The sequence below is a fragment of the Mobula birostris genome, chromosome 24 (assembly GCF_030028105.1).
Source record: "Mobula birostris isolate sMobBir1 chromosome 24, sMobBir1.hap1, whole genome shotgun sequence".
Lineage (NCBI taxonomy): Eukaryota > Metazoa > Chordata > Chondrichthyes > Myliobatiformes > Myliobatidae > Mobula > Mobula birostris.
Window position 1 is genome coordinate 21278739 of NC_092393.1, and position 17553 is coordinate 21296291.

Sequence of the window (17553 nt, forward strand, 5' to 3'; positions counted from 1 at the left end):
TGCCTGTACAATAAGGATGGGTTGCATTTGAATCCGAGGCGGATCAATATCCTGGCAGGGAGGTTTGCTAAGGCTACGGGGGAGAGTTTGAACTAGGACTGATGGGGGAGGGATGGGAACTGAACTGAAGAGATGGAAGAATGGGCAGGTAGCTCACAAATAGAGAAAGCTTGGAGACAATGCGAGAGGGAAGATAGGCAGGTGATATAAACATAGAAAACATACAGCACAATACAAGCCCTTCGGCCCACAAAGCTGTGCCGAACATGTCCCTACCTTAGAACTATCTAGGCTTTACCCATAGCCCTCTATTTTTCTAAGCTCCATGTAGCCATCTCAGGATTCTCTGAAAAGACCCTATCGTTTCTGCCTCCACCACCGCCGCCAGCAGCCCATTCCATGCATAGAGAAGGGATGTGCTCGGACTGATGGTTTGAGATGTGTTTATTTTAATTCGAGGAGTATCATGAACAAAATAGATGAGCTTAGAGCATTGATCAGTACTTGGAGCTATGATGTTGTGGCCATTACAGAGACTTGTATGGCTCAGGGGCAGGAATGGCTACTTAGAGTGCCGGGCTTTAGATGTTTCAGAAAGGACAGGGAGGGAGGTAAAAGAGGTGGGGGCATGGCACTGTTGATCAGGGATAGTGTTACGGCTGCAGAAAAGGAAGTGAGTTTCTGCGGGTGGAAATTAGAAACAGGAAGGGGTCAATAACTCTACTGGATGTTTTTTATAGACCACCCAATAGTAACACGGACATCGAGGAGCAGATAGGGAGATAGAGTCTGGAATGGTGCAATAAAAACAAGGTTGTTGTGATGGGATATTTTAATTTCCGCAATATTGATTGGCATCTCCCTAGAGCAATGGGTTTAGATGGGGTGGAGTTTGTTAGGTGTGTTCAGGAAGGTTTTCTGACACAATATGTAGATAAGCCTACAAGAGGAGAGGCTGTACTTGACCTGGTATTCGGAAAAGAACCTGGTCAGGTATCAGGTCTCTCAGTGGGAGAGCATTTTGGATAGTGATCACAATTCTATCTCCTTTACCATAGCATTGGAGAGGGTTAGGAGCAGGCAAGTCAGGAAAACGCTTAATTGGACTAAGGGGAAATATGAAACTATCAGGTAGGAACTTGGAAGCATAAATTGGGAGCAGATGTTCTCGGGAAATGTACGGCAGAAATGTGGCAAATGTGGATATTTGCGTGGCGTTCTGCATAGGTATGTTCCAATGATGGAAAGGATGGTAGGGCACAGGAACTGTGGTGTACAAAGGCTGTAGAAAATCTAGTCAAGAAGAAAAGACAAGCTTACGAAAGGTTCAAAAAACTAGGTAAATGATATAGATCTAGAAGATTAGAAGGCTAGCAGGAAGGAGCTTAAGAATGAAATCAGGAGAGCCAGAAGGGGCCATGAGAAGGCCTTGGCAGACAAGATTCAGTAAAACTCCAAGGCATTCTACGAGTATGTGAACAGCAAGAGGATAAGACGTGAGAGAATAGGACCAATCAAGGGAGTAGAGATAGCCCAGGAAATTATAGACCAGTGAGTCTTACTTCAGTAGTTGGTAAGTTGATGGAAAATATCCTGAGAGGCAGGATTTATGAACATTTAGAGAGGCATAATATGATTAGGAATAGTCAGCATGACTTTGTCAAAACCAGGTCATGCCTTACAAGCATGAATGAATTTTTTGAGGATGTGACTAAACACATTGATAAAGATAGATCAGTAGATGTATTGTATATGGATTTCAGCAAGACATTTGATAAAGTACCCCATGCAAGGCTTATTGAGAAAGTAAAGAGCCTGGGATCCAAGGGGATTTCGCTTTATGGATCCAAAATTGGCTTGCCCATGGAAGGCAAAGAGTGGTTGTAGACGGATCATATTCTGCATGGAAGTCGGTTACCAGTGGTGTGCCTCAGGGATCTGTTCTGGGACGCCTTCTCTTCATGATTTTTATAAATGACCTGTATGAGGAAGTGGAGGGATAGGTTAGTAAATTTGCTGATGACACAGATGTTGGGGGTGTTGTGGATAGTGTGGAGGGCTGTCAGAGGTTACAGCGGGACATTGATAGTATACAAAACTTGGCTGAGAAGTAGCAGATGGAGTTCAGACCAGATAAGGTGAAGTAGTTCATTTTAATAGGTCAAATATAATGGCAGAATATAGTATTAATTGTAAGTCTCTAGGTAGCGTGGAGGATCAGAGGGATCTTGGGGTCCGAGTCCATAGGACACTCAAAGCTGCTGCGCAGGTTGACTGTGTGGTTAAGAAGGCATATAGTCTATTGGCTTTCATCAACCATGGGATTGAGTTTAAGAGCTGAGAGGTAATGTTACAGCTATATAGGACCCTGGTTAGACCCCACTTGGAGTACTGTGCACAGTTCTGGTCACCTCACTACAGGAAGGATGTGGAAACTATAGAAAGGGTGCAAAGGAAATTTAGAAGGATGTTGCCTGGATTGCGGAGCATACCTTATGAGAATAGGTTGAGTGAACTTGGACTTTTCTCCTTGGAGCAACATAGGATGAGAGTTGACCTGATAGAGGTTTATAAAATGATGAGAGGCATTGATCGTGCGGATGGCTTTTTCCCAGGGCTGAAATGGTTACGAGAGGGCACAGTTTTAAGATGCTTGGAAGTAGGTACAGAGGAGATGTCAGGGGTATGTTTTTTATGCAGAGTGGTGAATGTGTGGAATGGGCTGCCGGCGATGGTGGTGGGGGCAGATATAATAGGGTTTTTTAAGAGAATCTTGGATAGGTACATGGAGCTTAGAAAAATAGAGGGCTATGGGTAATCCTAGGTAATTTCTAAAGTAAGTTTATGTTTGGCACAGCATTGTGGGCCGAAGGATCTGTATTGTGCTGTAGGTTTTCTATGTTTCTATATCTTTCTAACTAGGTGTAAATCTATATGAATTTTTAGTGGAAGGGTTGCGTATTGGTCTGTTTTGATGTTTTTTTAATCAGATGATGGAATGAAATGAAATCATACCATTAATTCACTAGCCTGATACTTACTTGTATTTTTGTTCCCTTAATTTAACAGATACTTCTGACTAATAAAGAAATTAATCCAAAGGAGCTAGACTTCCTGCTTCGTTATCCAGCCCAGCCTGGTGTATCTACCCCTGTGGATTTCCTTTCCAACCAGTCGTGGGGTGGCATTAAGGTATGAATTTCTGACCTTGTGTTACCTTCAAGAATAAAGAAAAAGTAACACTACTACATATTTCACTTGCACTTACTTTGTCAAAAACTAAACCAAGTTCTGAAAGACAGTATGATTTTCAAAAATTATAGGAGTCCAAGGTCACTGGCTTTTCATTAATTTTTGCCACTTGACTTGTTTATACCACGCTGGTGCAGTGTTCAGAGAAATGGTTAATGGCAATAGCAGGTTTGGAGTCACATATTGACCAAAGGACAGAATTTCATTTTTAAAGGGTGTTAGCAATCCATAGAGATTTCTACCACAATCAAAGAGATTTTTTATTTTGTGCAGGTACCAGCTAATAAAACTAGGCAGCAACAATTTTGGTTCCTGAATACTTTTAGGTGAATCTTATGGATTTTTAGTTGCTAATCATGAAAATTTTCATGACATTTCCCTATACTTGTGGTGAGTATACGTTTAATTCTCAAAGATGGAGCGTGTCCACTCTTATTAAGAAAGCCGATAAGCTTTGCTTTGGGTGCAAAATTGGCAACCAAGACAAAGCCTGAGCTCATATTTGTTAAGGAGCACTGTCAATTTTAGAGCTTGACTCAGAGGTACTTGGTAGTCAATGCTGTTCGATGTCCTGATGATACGGCGAGAACAGAAGATTAATGACTGCTAATTCTGCCTGGCCATTATATCTGGTTTCTTTGCTAAAAACAAGAAACCCATTGAATACCACAGTTTCCCTTCAGCCAGGAGACCTGTGCCGCGTGACGATAATCTTCCAGTACTGAAGCCACCAGAGACACGGAGTCTAGAGGAGGCAGACAAGGATGCCATGGTGCACGAACCAAGAATGGAAAAATATACTGATACAGATTTTGAACCCTTTCTGGCAAGTGAGCCTCATCTGATAAACCAAATCTGAGTTAACCTACGTGGTTGGAGAATTGGATTTGTCAAAACTAAAAGCAGAATTAGTGAGTTGAAGACTGCAAGGATGGAATCTGCTGTCACCAGGCACAAAAATTTCCATGTAGGTTTTTGATATTTGAGTCAGATATTTTCCAGAGATTGCCAAGATTAAGGAAGACATTTTTGTTGGTCCACTAATCAAATAGGTTATCAATGACAGGCAATTTGAAGAACTTCTAATGGAACCAGAGAAAATTGCATGGAAGGCATTCAAGGATGTTGTTGAAAATTTTCTTCGCAACTACAGAGCACCAATCTATATGCAGCTGGTCAACAACATGCTTCAAGTATACAAAGCCATGAAGTGCAACATGTCACAAAAGATTTATTTTCTGCAATCATATTTAGACTCCTTCCCTGCAAATCTTAGGTTGTCAGTGAAGAGCATGATGAAAGGTTTCACCAGGATATTGTGGTCATGGTATCAGGGCAACTGGAATCAATTAATGCTGGCTGATTAATTTTGGACACTTAAGCAAGAAGCCTCAGACACTGAGTACAAATGAAAATCATCAACCAAACATTTTTGGCTTATTTGAACTATTGCAAAGTGTCAGCAGCTTTATGCAATTAAATGCATTATATTCAAAAAAAAGTTAATTTCCTGAAACTCCAAATTCCTGCATGATGCAAGTAGTCTGAAGTTATATTTGTGTTCAGTTTCAAGTAGTCTATCAAAACCAAAACAAATTCCTGAGGAAGCAACACTTCTGGAAAAAAAAATTGCTATGCAGTATAATTCCAAACTTATTTGCCTTTCTTTAAATTCCAGGCTTACCATTCGGGAATTCAGAATCTCACCACTGGTTCATCAATCTGGGCTTGTAGCTGTAAATGCAGTAACCTACCATTGTGCTGTCATTCCTCATTTCCATTTCAGGCCTTGGATAATATGTGATCCATCAGTCACTGTCCAATTTGCACAATTGCATAATGTGGCCTTGCTAATGTGTTATATCCCTTGCCTGCATTAGTTATTTACCAGACCAGTCTCAGGATGATTCATGAAACACATGGGCTCAGCATGTGGCTGCCAAATAGATCAGCAACAGTGACAAGGAAAAACCTTGGGCTTATCATGTGAAATTGGCCAGTATTCAACTAGGGTGTGAGCAGCAGAACTGCATTTGGTGCCAGTATGTTTACAAAATAGAAGAAGCTAATCAACCAGCAATCCAACACCTGATCGTTATCCAACAATCCCCTGTCACAAAATATGACCTCATGGTTGTTGGTTGATCACAGATTCAGCTTGCTGGTGTTGTCTCTCATAATGACATAAATTGTCTGCACCTAATTGCTAGGATCATGATAGAGGTCCTGTGGTGTCTGAGATCAGCAGAACCAATGCCTTTCCTCCGCTCCCTTGATAACGTACTTGGCATTTCCTTCTACTTAAATATTTATGCAGCTGCTATACAGTTTACTTTTATATGACAGCTTACATTGATCTGAGAAGTCAATGAATGTCATATATACGGGTGCATGTCCTGTAAGAGGATTTATTTACGGCAATATCACTGTTCACTTCCCAGTGAATGAGCAACCATCAGGAAATTGGTCTCGACATCTTGAGGTGTAATTCACCTTGGGGTATCTGATGCCTGCCCAGCATTAGATGTGGATCTAATAAATTCACTCAGTGAACAGCATTTAACAATAGAAACAGGCCACTAAAGATGTAACCTATGACTTCCAATTTCCACTTACAAAAAAAAAGATTAAATCACATAGTATGTCAAATGTTGTCTTATAAAAGTCCTAACTGGAATGTTAATGTTTTACCCATAGCTTATGCCAGACTCATTTTTTGCCTCCACTTTCGACCATAAACCTCACTGACAATTATTGTAGTAACATCTCTGTTTTCTGAGTTCATTATCAGATATTGCAATGTCACTTGTAGTAGCCAAGAACCTCTCAATGAATGGGTGTTGTTGCAGTCTATCCATCACATGAAGGTGCTATATCCATGTGTCATATGCCCAATCCCACTCCCAGTTTTCCCTTATCTCATTGACAGCCCTTCTTGGTGCTGTACAGAGACTAGACAGTGTCCTTTGAGTTTGACAAGCTTTTTGTTAGCCTGTGCAGAAAAAAAACAAGGCAGCTACAAATACTGACCATCCTAAAACACACAAGTAAAGTGTATGCATATGATTCAAGGTGAAACAACTTTACCAAATTTTCCAATGACTTTCCTGTATTTTAGTGGTCACAAGATTGCATGGTGTTTCCACGCACAACAGCGGTTAGTGCACTAAAAATGAGTGCACTTTGATGATGAGATAGGATTCTTTTATATTTGAGAGTGTGCTTGGTCAGGGATGTCTGAACAACTTATGCAATGTCTTAATGAAAGGTCTTGGCCCAAATTGTCAACTGTTTTCTGTCTTCATAGATGCTGCCTGGCCTGCTGAGTTCGTCCAGCATTTTGTGTGTGTTGCTTTGGATTTCCAGCATTTGCAGATTTTCTCATGTTTGTGGAACTTTTGTAATGTCATTGGGTTGGGTTCTTATTTTTTGAGTATACTTTCATACTAGATTGACTCTCTGTGTGTGAAGCAGAAAGATTTGTGGAATCATAGAATAGAGCCAGCCAATGTGATCGTTGTTCTTGCTTTGTGTTCCATACATATCTCTGATCTACACAGTATACATTTCTAATATGAAGCTGATAAGAAGATGAATTGATAAGGAAAATAGCACATTATAAATCTGTGGATTTACCACAGAAAGCAAGAATTCTATTTGCCAAACCTTGATCTTGTAGTCAATTTTGTGCAAGCAAATTTAATATTTTGATGTTGAAAGCAGAATTATGTTGAAAGCAAAATTACGCTGATGTGGAGATCTTTAAGAGCCAAGTTAGGATGGTGGGCAAAAATTTGTTTCCCAAGTGGCAAGAAAATTATCAGGTTTTGTCTAGCTGTATAGATGTGTAGCCTTGACACTAATCTGTATGAGCAACTGGCAGGTGTTTAGGTTCCTTGGAGATGCAGGGTTAGAATTGTACATCTGTTCACTGACATCACCATCTCTTTATTGTACACAATGATGCCAACAGCTATTTATCTATGTCCAATCCATGATTTGCTGCTCTCTGAGTAGTTAGAAATTGGAAAAGCTGTCAGTCAACCTAAGTATCAATGAGGGAAATTCATTTTTGTTTTGGAACATGCATCTTCTGCAGAAAAAGAGACCTACATTTTCCCTTAGCATTATGTCTCACGTACATTTAAGAGCAATGAATTATATTGAGCTACACAGACTGATGTTAACATCACTTTGACTGTACTTCTTGTTGCAAGAGTAAAGCAGCCAGCATTATCAGAGACCTCATCAACCCAAGACATTCTCTCTTCTACTCTCTCCCATTGGGCAGAAAATACAAAAACCTGAGAGCACGTGCCACCCGGCTCAAAGACAGAGTCCATCCCGCTGTTATCAAACTCTTGAACAGACCTCTTAAACTATGATGGACTCTTGATCTCAAATATATCTTCTAATGATCTTGCACTTTATTTTTTACCTGCAGTACACTTTCTCTATAACATTCACACTTTATTCTGCATTGTTACTGGTTAACCTTATTCTGCTTAATGCACTGTGCAATGGTTTGATCTGTATGGTCATTATGCAAGAAAAGATTTTCACGGTATCTTGGTACATATGACAATAATAAACCTGTACCAACACTCATTCACGATTCCTCATATAATAAAGCAGTCTACTTTACATGCACTAATATAAAGCCATTATTCTTGGACAGCTTCATTAAAAGCACATTACATTCAACTCATGCAAGTGCCATCTCCAAAAAGAGAGTGCTTTCCTACTCCTTTCTGCACCATTTCATCTTCAATAATGTTATCAGTGTTGGCATCAACATCTGGTGGGAAGAGGTTAATCAGAAATTTCACTAGATCAATCAGGAAAAAAGACTGTGGATGCATAAGTAGGTCAGAGTGACCTCCACTAAACTTCCATTATCTGCAAAGCACATGTTGTTGGAGAGCCTCCAATGCTTTTCACTTGCCTGGATGATTTGTATTTCACAAACAGTCAAGAAGCTTATAACCACCCAGCAGAGAGTATTCTCCATCCACCAATATAAGCATTTACTGAGCTAGCACCGGTACTTCATGATTGAGGTGAATGCCTTCTCCAAAAAAAAAACAACTCCCAAACTCTTGAGCTCACTCCAAATCCACTTGTTTCTACTGTCTGGAAGAATTTTTACATTCAGTTCTGATTGGCTGATTATAGGAAGGATGTGGTGCCTTTAGAGAGAGAGTGCAGAAGAGCTCTATCAGCATGCTGCCTGGATTGGAGGATATGTGCTGAGAAAACAGGTTGGACAAACCTGAGTTGTTTTCTCTGGAGCACCAGAGTCTGAAGGGAGACTTGAGACAGAAGTTTATAAAATTGGAGAGAAAATGTCTAAAACTACATGGCATGCATTTAAGGTGATGGGGGTAAGTTCAAAGAAGGTGTGCTGAGCAATTTTATTTACACAGAGAGTGGTGGGTGCCTGGGATGCACTGCTTGGATGGTAGCAGAGACAAATGCATTGAGGTATTTAAGAGGTTCTGAAACAGGTACATGAATATGCAGACAGTGTAGGGCAAAAAACCTTGTGTAAGTAGAAAAGACAAGTTTGCCTAGGCAGTTAAAAAGTAGTTTAATTAGTTTGGAACAATATGTGGACTGAAAGCCCTGTTACTGTGCTTTAAGGTTCTATGCCCTATGATAATCACAATAGACACATAGGAACGCTCTTTCTGCAAGTTCCCCTCCTCATCTCAGGCCATGATGATTTGGAAACAAGTTACAGTTCTTCTCTTATCATTAGGTCCAAACTATAGCATGAATATCAAAAATGTCGATTTCTCCTTCCAGTAAATAACTTCGCGCCCCACCCCCTCACTCCCACCTTCCTTTATTCCCCGCTCTAACCTTTTACTTCCCCTGTGTTCTCTCCTGCTTCTCTTTCTCCTGTTGTCCACTCTTCTCACCTGTCAGATTCTTTCTTCTTCAGCCTGTGACCTTTCCCACTCACCTGGCTTCACTTATCACCTTCCAGCAAGCTTCCTTCCCCTCCCCCCACCTTTTTATTCTGGCATCTTTCCCCTTCCTTCTCAGTTCTGATGAAGGGTCTTGGCTGGAAACATTAACTATCTATTGAGTTCTATACAGTAGATACTGCCTGACCTGATGAGTTCCTCTAGCATTGTGTGTGTGTGTGTCTGTTCAAAAATAATGGCTCTGTGACTGTGCACAAAATGGAAAGGGAAACTAAGAATTTCTTTCCCAGTGGTGCCTACATCATGTGAGGAAAATCTGCAGCAAGGTCCCACAAGTTTCAATGGCATGAATGATCAGTTATTGGTCTTTGATGGCATTTATCAAGGCTGGGACCTTGGCCAAGGTGCCAGTACTTTTTGATTAAGATCTGTTGAAATCAGTGACAACCAGAATATCAGCCAGACAGGGCCTTACTGCTAACGCCTCCTCCAGAATTTGCCATTGCTGTCAAAGAGCTTTCCCTTGGGTTTGGCTGAAATGTCACTTAAAGTTGTTTCTAAGCTGCAGGGCCAATGCTTGGACAAATAAATTAGTTCACAGTACAAACCGTTGTAGGAAGAAAGGAGTCATTTTCAAGTTGAATGCATGAAAAATTATAAGATATTGCAAGCTGTTTTCAATGATCTTTAGTTCTTTTTAAAGTAAGAAGCTAGTACAGTATGCTTGAAGAGATGCTGATATATTTGCTATTGCTCTGTATCAATGAGACAACAAAAAGTGAGAGACCACTAAAATATTTCTTACAATGTGCTTCCCACTTCTTCAGACAGTTCAATGGCAACATTCAACTCAGCCATGAAATTTACTCCCTCCATCACTGGTGTACCATCTTTTCCCAAACACCTCATCGAGAAAGACAGGAACAAGTGATATGAGCACCAGCTGCAGGATTCTCTGCTAGTTGCAAACCACCCCGAGATGGAAATCTATCATGGCCCATCATTGTTGTTGTCTCTAGAAACAAAAGCTAAATATAGCCAATGACAAGAAGGGCTGCAGCTGTTCAAGAAATCAGCTTTCCACCACCTTTGGTAGTTAAGAATGTGCAATAGATGCAGGTCGTATCTGCAGTGGCCACTTTCTGCAAAATGAATAATAAAAAGACAGATGTCAAATTAATGATATTGGATTAGGAACTGGTCTGAAGAAGTGATATTGAAAGCATATTGAATAATGGATTTCAAAAGGAAATTGGATCCGTAATTAAAATATTTGTAGTAAGTTAGGAGGAGCCGGTAAATAGAACCAATTGTCTTGTTCTTTCAAAGAGCCATCAGTGGTAAGAATGGGCTTTTTCTGCACTCTATGGAGGTATATTGTGAAATGCTGTCTTGAATTTTTAAATAGACAAAGGAGATAGTTACCTACTACCTCCCAATATTTTATTATCTTAACATAATGACCTGGGATCTTTTTTGTGGAATAAGAAATACTTCCGATTTAAGATGGCACTACCAAAGGTGTGCAACCGTGTACTGGCAGTTCAAAAGGCAAGAAATTCAACTAAAAATATTTCTAATAGCACCTTTTCTGAAGTAAATTGTGGTAAACTATCACCGGAAACAATGGAGAACCAAGCGAATATGAGAAATGAGCTGCCGCTGCAAAATCAATGCAATTGGAGAAGCGATTTGGAGAGGAGAAGTTTCTATGCTCTTCTAACTAACCCAGGTGCGAGGTTTGGATCGCTGTTAGCACCGAGTCGATCTGGAGAGATTGTGTATGACTTCAACCTGGGTGTGTATTGCTGCGTGGCATGGCCGAGGCCCAGTGCATTTCACTGCACCGGGGCCCAGGTCCTAATATGAGGTATGATCGGCTGGTTAGGCAATTTAAAGGCTGGTCCAGATAGACTGGAAAGGCAGGGTGCTGGGATCGGAGGTGAGAGTTGGGCCAATTTTGCTTGCCGTCCTGAGAGGTTCACTTCTTCCTCTGTGGAGCTGAGGCTGTGAGGGTGAGACTGCCCTTGGCTTCTGTGCCGAGTGCCTGTAAGCTTCACGGAAATATGCCATGCTAATATGAAGGCCTGGTTTCACAACATATGTCGGTGATATAAATTTGACTCTAATTCTGATTCTGAGTCTGATACTGAGGCTTTGGGTCTTCTCGGGTTGCTCCAGGGTTTTGGATCTAAGGACTCAATTTGGTTCGGAATGCTGTTGACTTCTTCTATTGTTTGCATAATTTGTGTTTTTTTTTTCTCTCTGCACATTAGGGGTTGGTCTTTTTTTAATTGGGTTCTTTCGGGTTTCTTGCTTTGTGGTTGCCTGTAAGCAAACAAATCTCAAGGAGGTATAATTTATACATTCTTTGAGGTTATTCACTTTGGGAGCAAGAACAGGAAGGCAGATTATTATCTGAACGGTGTGGAGTTAGGTAAGGGAGAAATACAAAGAGATCCAGGAGTACTTGTTCATCAGTCTCTGAAGGAGAATGAGCAAATGCAGCAGGCAGTGAAGAAGGCTAATGGAAGGTTGGCCTTTATTACAAAGGGAATTGCGTACAAGAGCAAGGAAATCCTGTTGCATTTGTACAGGGCCCTGGTGAGACCACACCTGGAGTATTGTGTGCAGTTTTGGTCTCCAGGGTTAAGGAAGGACATTCTGGCTGTGGAAGAGGTGCAGCGTAGGCTCACTAGGTTAATTCCTGGGATGTCCGGACTGTCTTACGCAGTGAGGTTAGAGAGACTGGGCTTGTACACGCTGGAATTAAGGAGATTGAGGGGGGGATCTGATTGAGACATATAGGATTATTAAGGGATTGGACAAGATAGAGGCAGGAAATATGTTCCAGATGCTGGGAGAGTCCAGTACCAGAAGGCATGGTTTAAGAATAAGGGGTAGGTCATTTAGGACAGAGTTGAGGAGGAACTTCTTCTCCCAGAGAGTTATGGAGGTGTGGAACGCGCTGCCTCGGAAGGCAGTGGAGGCCAATTCTCTGGATGCTTTCAAGAAGGAGCTAGATAGGTATCTTATGGATAGGGGAATCAAGGGTTATGGGGACAAGGCAGGAACCGGGTATTGATAGTAGATGATCAGCCATGATCTCAGAATGGCGGTGCAGGCTCGAAGGGCCGAATGGTCTACTTCTGCACCTATTGTCTATTGTCTATTAAACGTACTTTGAACTTTGAACCAAATGTGCTAACAAAATGTTTTTTTCTTCAAGATAGTTCAGAAATACCAGAACAAAACACAGATCAAAACATCCTTAAACATTCAGAGCTAGTTGTTACTAAATTAGTTGCCATATAATTGGAACAATATTTTGTGCATATACAGTAAGTCCAAGTGAACTCAATGACACAGTTGTAAATAGTAAACGCAACCTCCTTTTCTAGAGACCTAGACTATGTAATCTAATTATTCTCACACAGTGATTATTGCTGTTTGCTTTGGGCTAGTGCAGGGCATATGTTATTTATTTTAAACATCAGAAAAATTATTAGCATGACCAGAAGGACACTTTATGAGATGTTAATGACTTATTATTTTAATTATCTTTTCTGTTTGTCAAATACTGCATTGTAGTAATAAAATGTCATTTTTGAGCAGCATCTTTGTAAAGGCAGTAATCAGTTACTCTTTCTTCTCAGTATCAAAGGTCAGAGTGTATAAGACCAACCCCGCTTTGTTCCTTATCTCATCCACACATTTATAATATATTGTATAACCATATACACTCAGACCCCACTTAGCACTGAGGATGTGCTCCTCAGAGGTGGAGTTCTATGTAAATCAGCACTATGTGGGGTCGTTATAACATTATGTAAATTGAGATGTGTACCTGGTTTTAAAAGAATCAAACCCAAGGTGTACTATATTATTTTATAACTGTAACTTTTAGAGTAACAAACACACAAATAGGCTTAACCTGTACATCGATGGAGCAGCAACACATTGCAGCAGCAGTGGAGGGAAGCAGGTGGGGGCTGCATCATAGAGGAGGGACCAGGCCGTGGGTCTTCCTCTAACTTTGGCTTCTTCTTCAATTTGGTGGCCAGATTTCACTGCCTTTTCTTAAGTTCCCTCTCATGAAGCAGTTCTTGGTAGCAGGAAATTATGTCAAGAACACCTCTCTTTGCCTTATTGCTTCGCTCCCAGTCAGGGTCATTATCGATGAACTAGTCCATGACTTGTGTGATTGTGCGATGCTAGTGCTGAGGAATTTTGTGGTTAACTGGTCCTTCGCAGCCTTGAACCCAGCTGCATGTTTCTCTTTTTGGGGGGATGAAAGTATGGGAAGGCATTCTTTTCAAAATAGGCCCGTTTCATCTACATTGAAGACAAGCTCAGGAGGATAATTATCCTTTTCGACTGTGGCCTTCAGTGTTGCAGGCAAATCCTGGGCTGCCTTGCTACCTGCACTAGCTGCTTTACCAGAGATAAGTACCCTGTGGAGGTTACTGCGCTGTTTAACTCTATCAAACCAACTTCTGTTGGCTGTGAATGTTAGCATTGTATCTTCTTCTTCTCGAATATGATTGTGAAGCTCCTTGCATTTTCCAATATTATTAGCTGGCTTAGGGGCATGTTTCCACCCATATATTTACAGTATTTTCCATTGTTGCAAGCAAATGGCTCCTTGAATTAGTCACCTTTGTTATCGATAACTCTGAGGTTGTCGTTGCAGAAGTTTTACCTTGTTGGAGTTTTTATAGTTGTTCTGATTGTCGATGTAGCCAATTTCAAAGCGGCGCGTACATCAACCTGACGCTTACCAGCTTCTAGTTTCACATCCATGCTGATGCTTTTCCAAGAGATCTTAGATGTACTCTCCTCACTGGAAGTTGCAGGGTGTTTTCCAGATGGTATGGGTAAAAAAAAAATGGAATAAATTGGTGAGAGAGCAAGAATGTTTACACACACAGGAGAGGCTGTGTGAACTAATACATGATTGGCTGTGAGTGGCTCACAGCATTTGTAAAGTGCTTTCACTGGCTGATTGAATGTTTACTGTAATAACGGCCACTCTTGAGAAGTTTTAAGTGTTGCATAGAATTAATTTTTGTCATTTAAGAAAATTTCAATGAAGAATAACTGTAATGAATCAGCGCTATGCATGGTAGTGTTATGCGGGGTCTGAGCGTAGTTAATAAATTACATTTCATAGCCTGCTTTAACAGACATTAGTGAAATGCCTATACTCTAATCAGTGGTTTTGTTGTGCAGATACAAAAAAACTCAAACTTTATGATGCAAATCTAAAAACTAGAAATATTTTCCTATGCATTGACCTTGATTGACTGCACTAAAGAAGCAGAAATCTAATTATGTAGGATATAGTGATTTTCTGCAATATGATTTGAACTCTCAACTTCTGGTTTGTTACTTCACCTCTATAACTGTTATGTCATTACAGTTAAGTATTTTTAAGAAAGTAATAAGGTGTGCAAAAAGGATTTTTTTTTGCCTTGGAAATTATATGTTAGTTACCAGTCTTATTAATAAATATATTATGAAGGAAAGGTAGGAAAGGCGAATATGGGTCAATTAAAGAGAAATTCAGACAAAATTGTGATGGATGATTAAAAATTATGAAATTCTGAAATCAGTACGTTATATCCTTAGATGAAAGGAGAAGAAAATAGAATCAGCACAACTCTACATCAAAATAATTAGAGTGTGCACTTCTCAAGTACCTTTAATGTTGTAAAACCTCCCCAGCGTTCCTACAGGGGTCCCCAACCGTTTTTTGTGCCATAGACCCATACCATTAACTGAGGGGTCCACGTACTGCAGGTTAGGAACCCCTGTCTTAGGAGCTTTCTTTACATAATTTTTTTCCCCCAAATGCAGGGACATAGTTGAGTAAGTAACCATAATTTATTCAAAAAGATCAGAAGAGCCTTTAAGAGAGATTGTGAACTTCAGAGATTTAGGGAGTGCATTTGATGACTTTGGAATCATTAAAATTGAGGGAAATAAAGGAACATATGTTGTCAGGCATCTTCATAGGCATTGTGAAGTTCATGGGATGAATGGTGGTGAGTTTGATCAAAGATCAGTAAAGTAGGCATGAACGAGCTTTACAAGTTCCAGTGTTTTGTCAAAATTGAGTTTATTATCATATGCAGAAGTAAATGTATGCACAGGTGCAATGAAAACCTTCCTTTCAGCTCTGACAGCTCTGATACTTCACCTAATTTTTCCTCTCCCCACCTTAAACGAATGTCCTCTGGTATTGACCATTGCTGTCCTAGGGAAAAAGGCACTGGCTGTCACTGTGTACCTCTCATAACCCTGTACACCTCTATCGTGCCACCTCTCAATCCTCCTTCACTCCAAAAGACAAAAGCACTAGCTTTCTCAAGCTTTCCTCATAAGACATATTCTCCAATCCAAGCAGCATCTTGGTAAATCTCCTAAAGCTTTCATCTGTATCGTATAATGAGGTGACCAGAACAAAGCAGAATACTCCAAGTGTGATCTAACAAGAATTTTATAGTTGGACCATTACTTCATGGCTTTTGAACTCACTTCTCCAGCTAATGACCAACACACCATAGGCTGAATGAAAGTATTGAGAAGTTAATAACTAAGCTTTCTAGATTTATTTGTTTTTCAGAGATACTTTTAAAATTATACATAAAGCAAAACTGAATTTTATTGTAGGGAAATATAGGAAAATACACCCATTGAGCACAATGGCCTCTAATAATCTGTGAACCTCATAAGGTCAACACATGGTTACGGAATCACAGCTCATAAACAACCCTCATAATTTTGTACACCTTACCAGATTTGTTCCACATTTTCTGTTCTTTCTGCAACTGCTTTTAAACGCTCTTCAACCAACCCCATAAAACCAGGATTGGTTGCTGTGCACAAAGATGATGATAGACTGAGGAATGTGCTGTGACATAATATTCCAGCAATAGTAGAATACACTTCTGCTTCCACTATTGGTACAAAAGACATTATCGACATCCAGTTTTGCACTGCGAGTTCAGTTCTGAATCTAATACATTTAACATTAAGGTTGTGCTATCTCACACACAGCGTGAACTTGAGGCTTTCTGTAGAATTACTACAGGATGTCTTTCTTATTAATCTACCCATATGTTCATAGATGAATGTTATTTGTGCAGGTGGATTGTTGAGATGTTAGGCATATATTTTTGTCCTTTCTTGGTTCTCACAGTACTGGCACAGATACAGTCTGGCTATGTGTCCAGCTCAGTCAATGGTGGAGGTTTCAGTGTCCAATCTTGGTGTCAAAACACTGAATCCTCCACTCAATCTCTCCCACCTTCAAGCTTGTTGTAAACACTATACCCATACTAATGCTACTCTCTGTATTTATCTAGTGCTGGTGATTAGAGAGCAGAATAATTCATGCTTCTTTGAAAAGATAAATGGAAAATGCTGTTGAGCAACAGACTATGCATTGTGAATACAAAATTATTTTTGACTATGTATGTGAGAAGAGGCAGTTGATAGTTTCATCCAACATCAATCTGCTCCTGAAACTAGCATATCATGAGGCATCTATAGTAACATATACTGATCCCACAGATTTGTTACTCATCAGTCTAGCAGTTGAACTCACATTCCAGTCAGCTTAAGGTAAAAGAACCCTCAGGGGCAAGTGATCATAATATGATAGAATTCATCCTGAGATTTGAGAAGGAGAAGCTAAAGTCAGATGTATCAGTATTACAGTGGAGTAAAGGGAATTACAGAGACATGAGAGAGGAGTTGACCAGAATTGATTGGAAAAAAAAAACTGGCAGGATGACAGCAGAGCAGCAGTGGCTGGAATTTCTGGAAGCAAGTCTGTAGTCACAGGATATATGCTTCCCAAAGAAGTCAAAGGAAAGATGACACAATCGTGGCTAACAAGAGAAGTCAAAGCCAACATAAAAGGCAAAGAAAGGGCATACAATAGAGCAAAAATTAGTGGGAAGTTAGAGGATTGGGAGTTTAAAAAAAAATCAACAGAAGTCAACTAATAAAGTCATTAAGACCGTAAAGATGGAATACAAAAGTAAGCTAGCCAAGAATATTAAAGATGATTCCAAAAGTTTCTTCAGATAAATAAAGTGGCAAAAGTGGATATGGAAAACAGTGCTGGAGTAGTAGTAATGGGGGACAACAAAATGGCAGACGAACTGAATAAGTATTTTACATCAGTCACTGTGGAGGACACTAGCAGTATGGTGGAAGTTCCAGGTGTTGGGGGCATGAAGTATGTGAAGTTACCATAAGTAGAGAGAAGGTTCTTGGGAAACGGAAAGGTCGGAAGGTAGATAAGTCACATGAACCAGATGGTGTGCTCCACAGACTTCTGAAAGAGGTGGCTGAA

At 40.2% G+C, this 17553-nt stretch overlaps 1 protein-coding gene across 1 annotated transcript in view; it reads left to right on the plus strand.

Moving 5' to 3' along the window:
* dnah9 (dynein, axonemal, heavy chain 9) overlaps window positions 1–17553 on the plus strand; it is a 586329-nt gene that overhangs the window by 430444 nt on the left and 138332 nt on the right. Inside the window, exon 59 of the mRNA XM_072242702.1 lies at window positions 3070–3192. Within this exon, the coding sequence (XP_072098803.1) occupies window positions 3070–3192 (123 nt within the window). The remainder of the gene's footprint in view (window positions 1–3069; window positions 3193–17553) is intronic.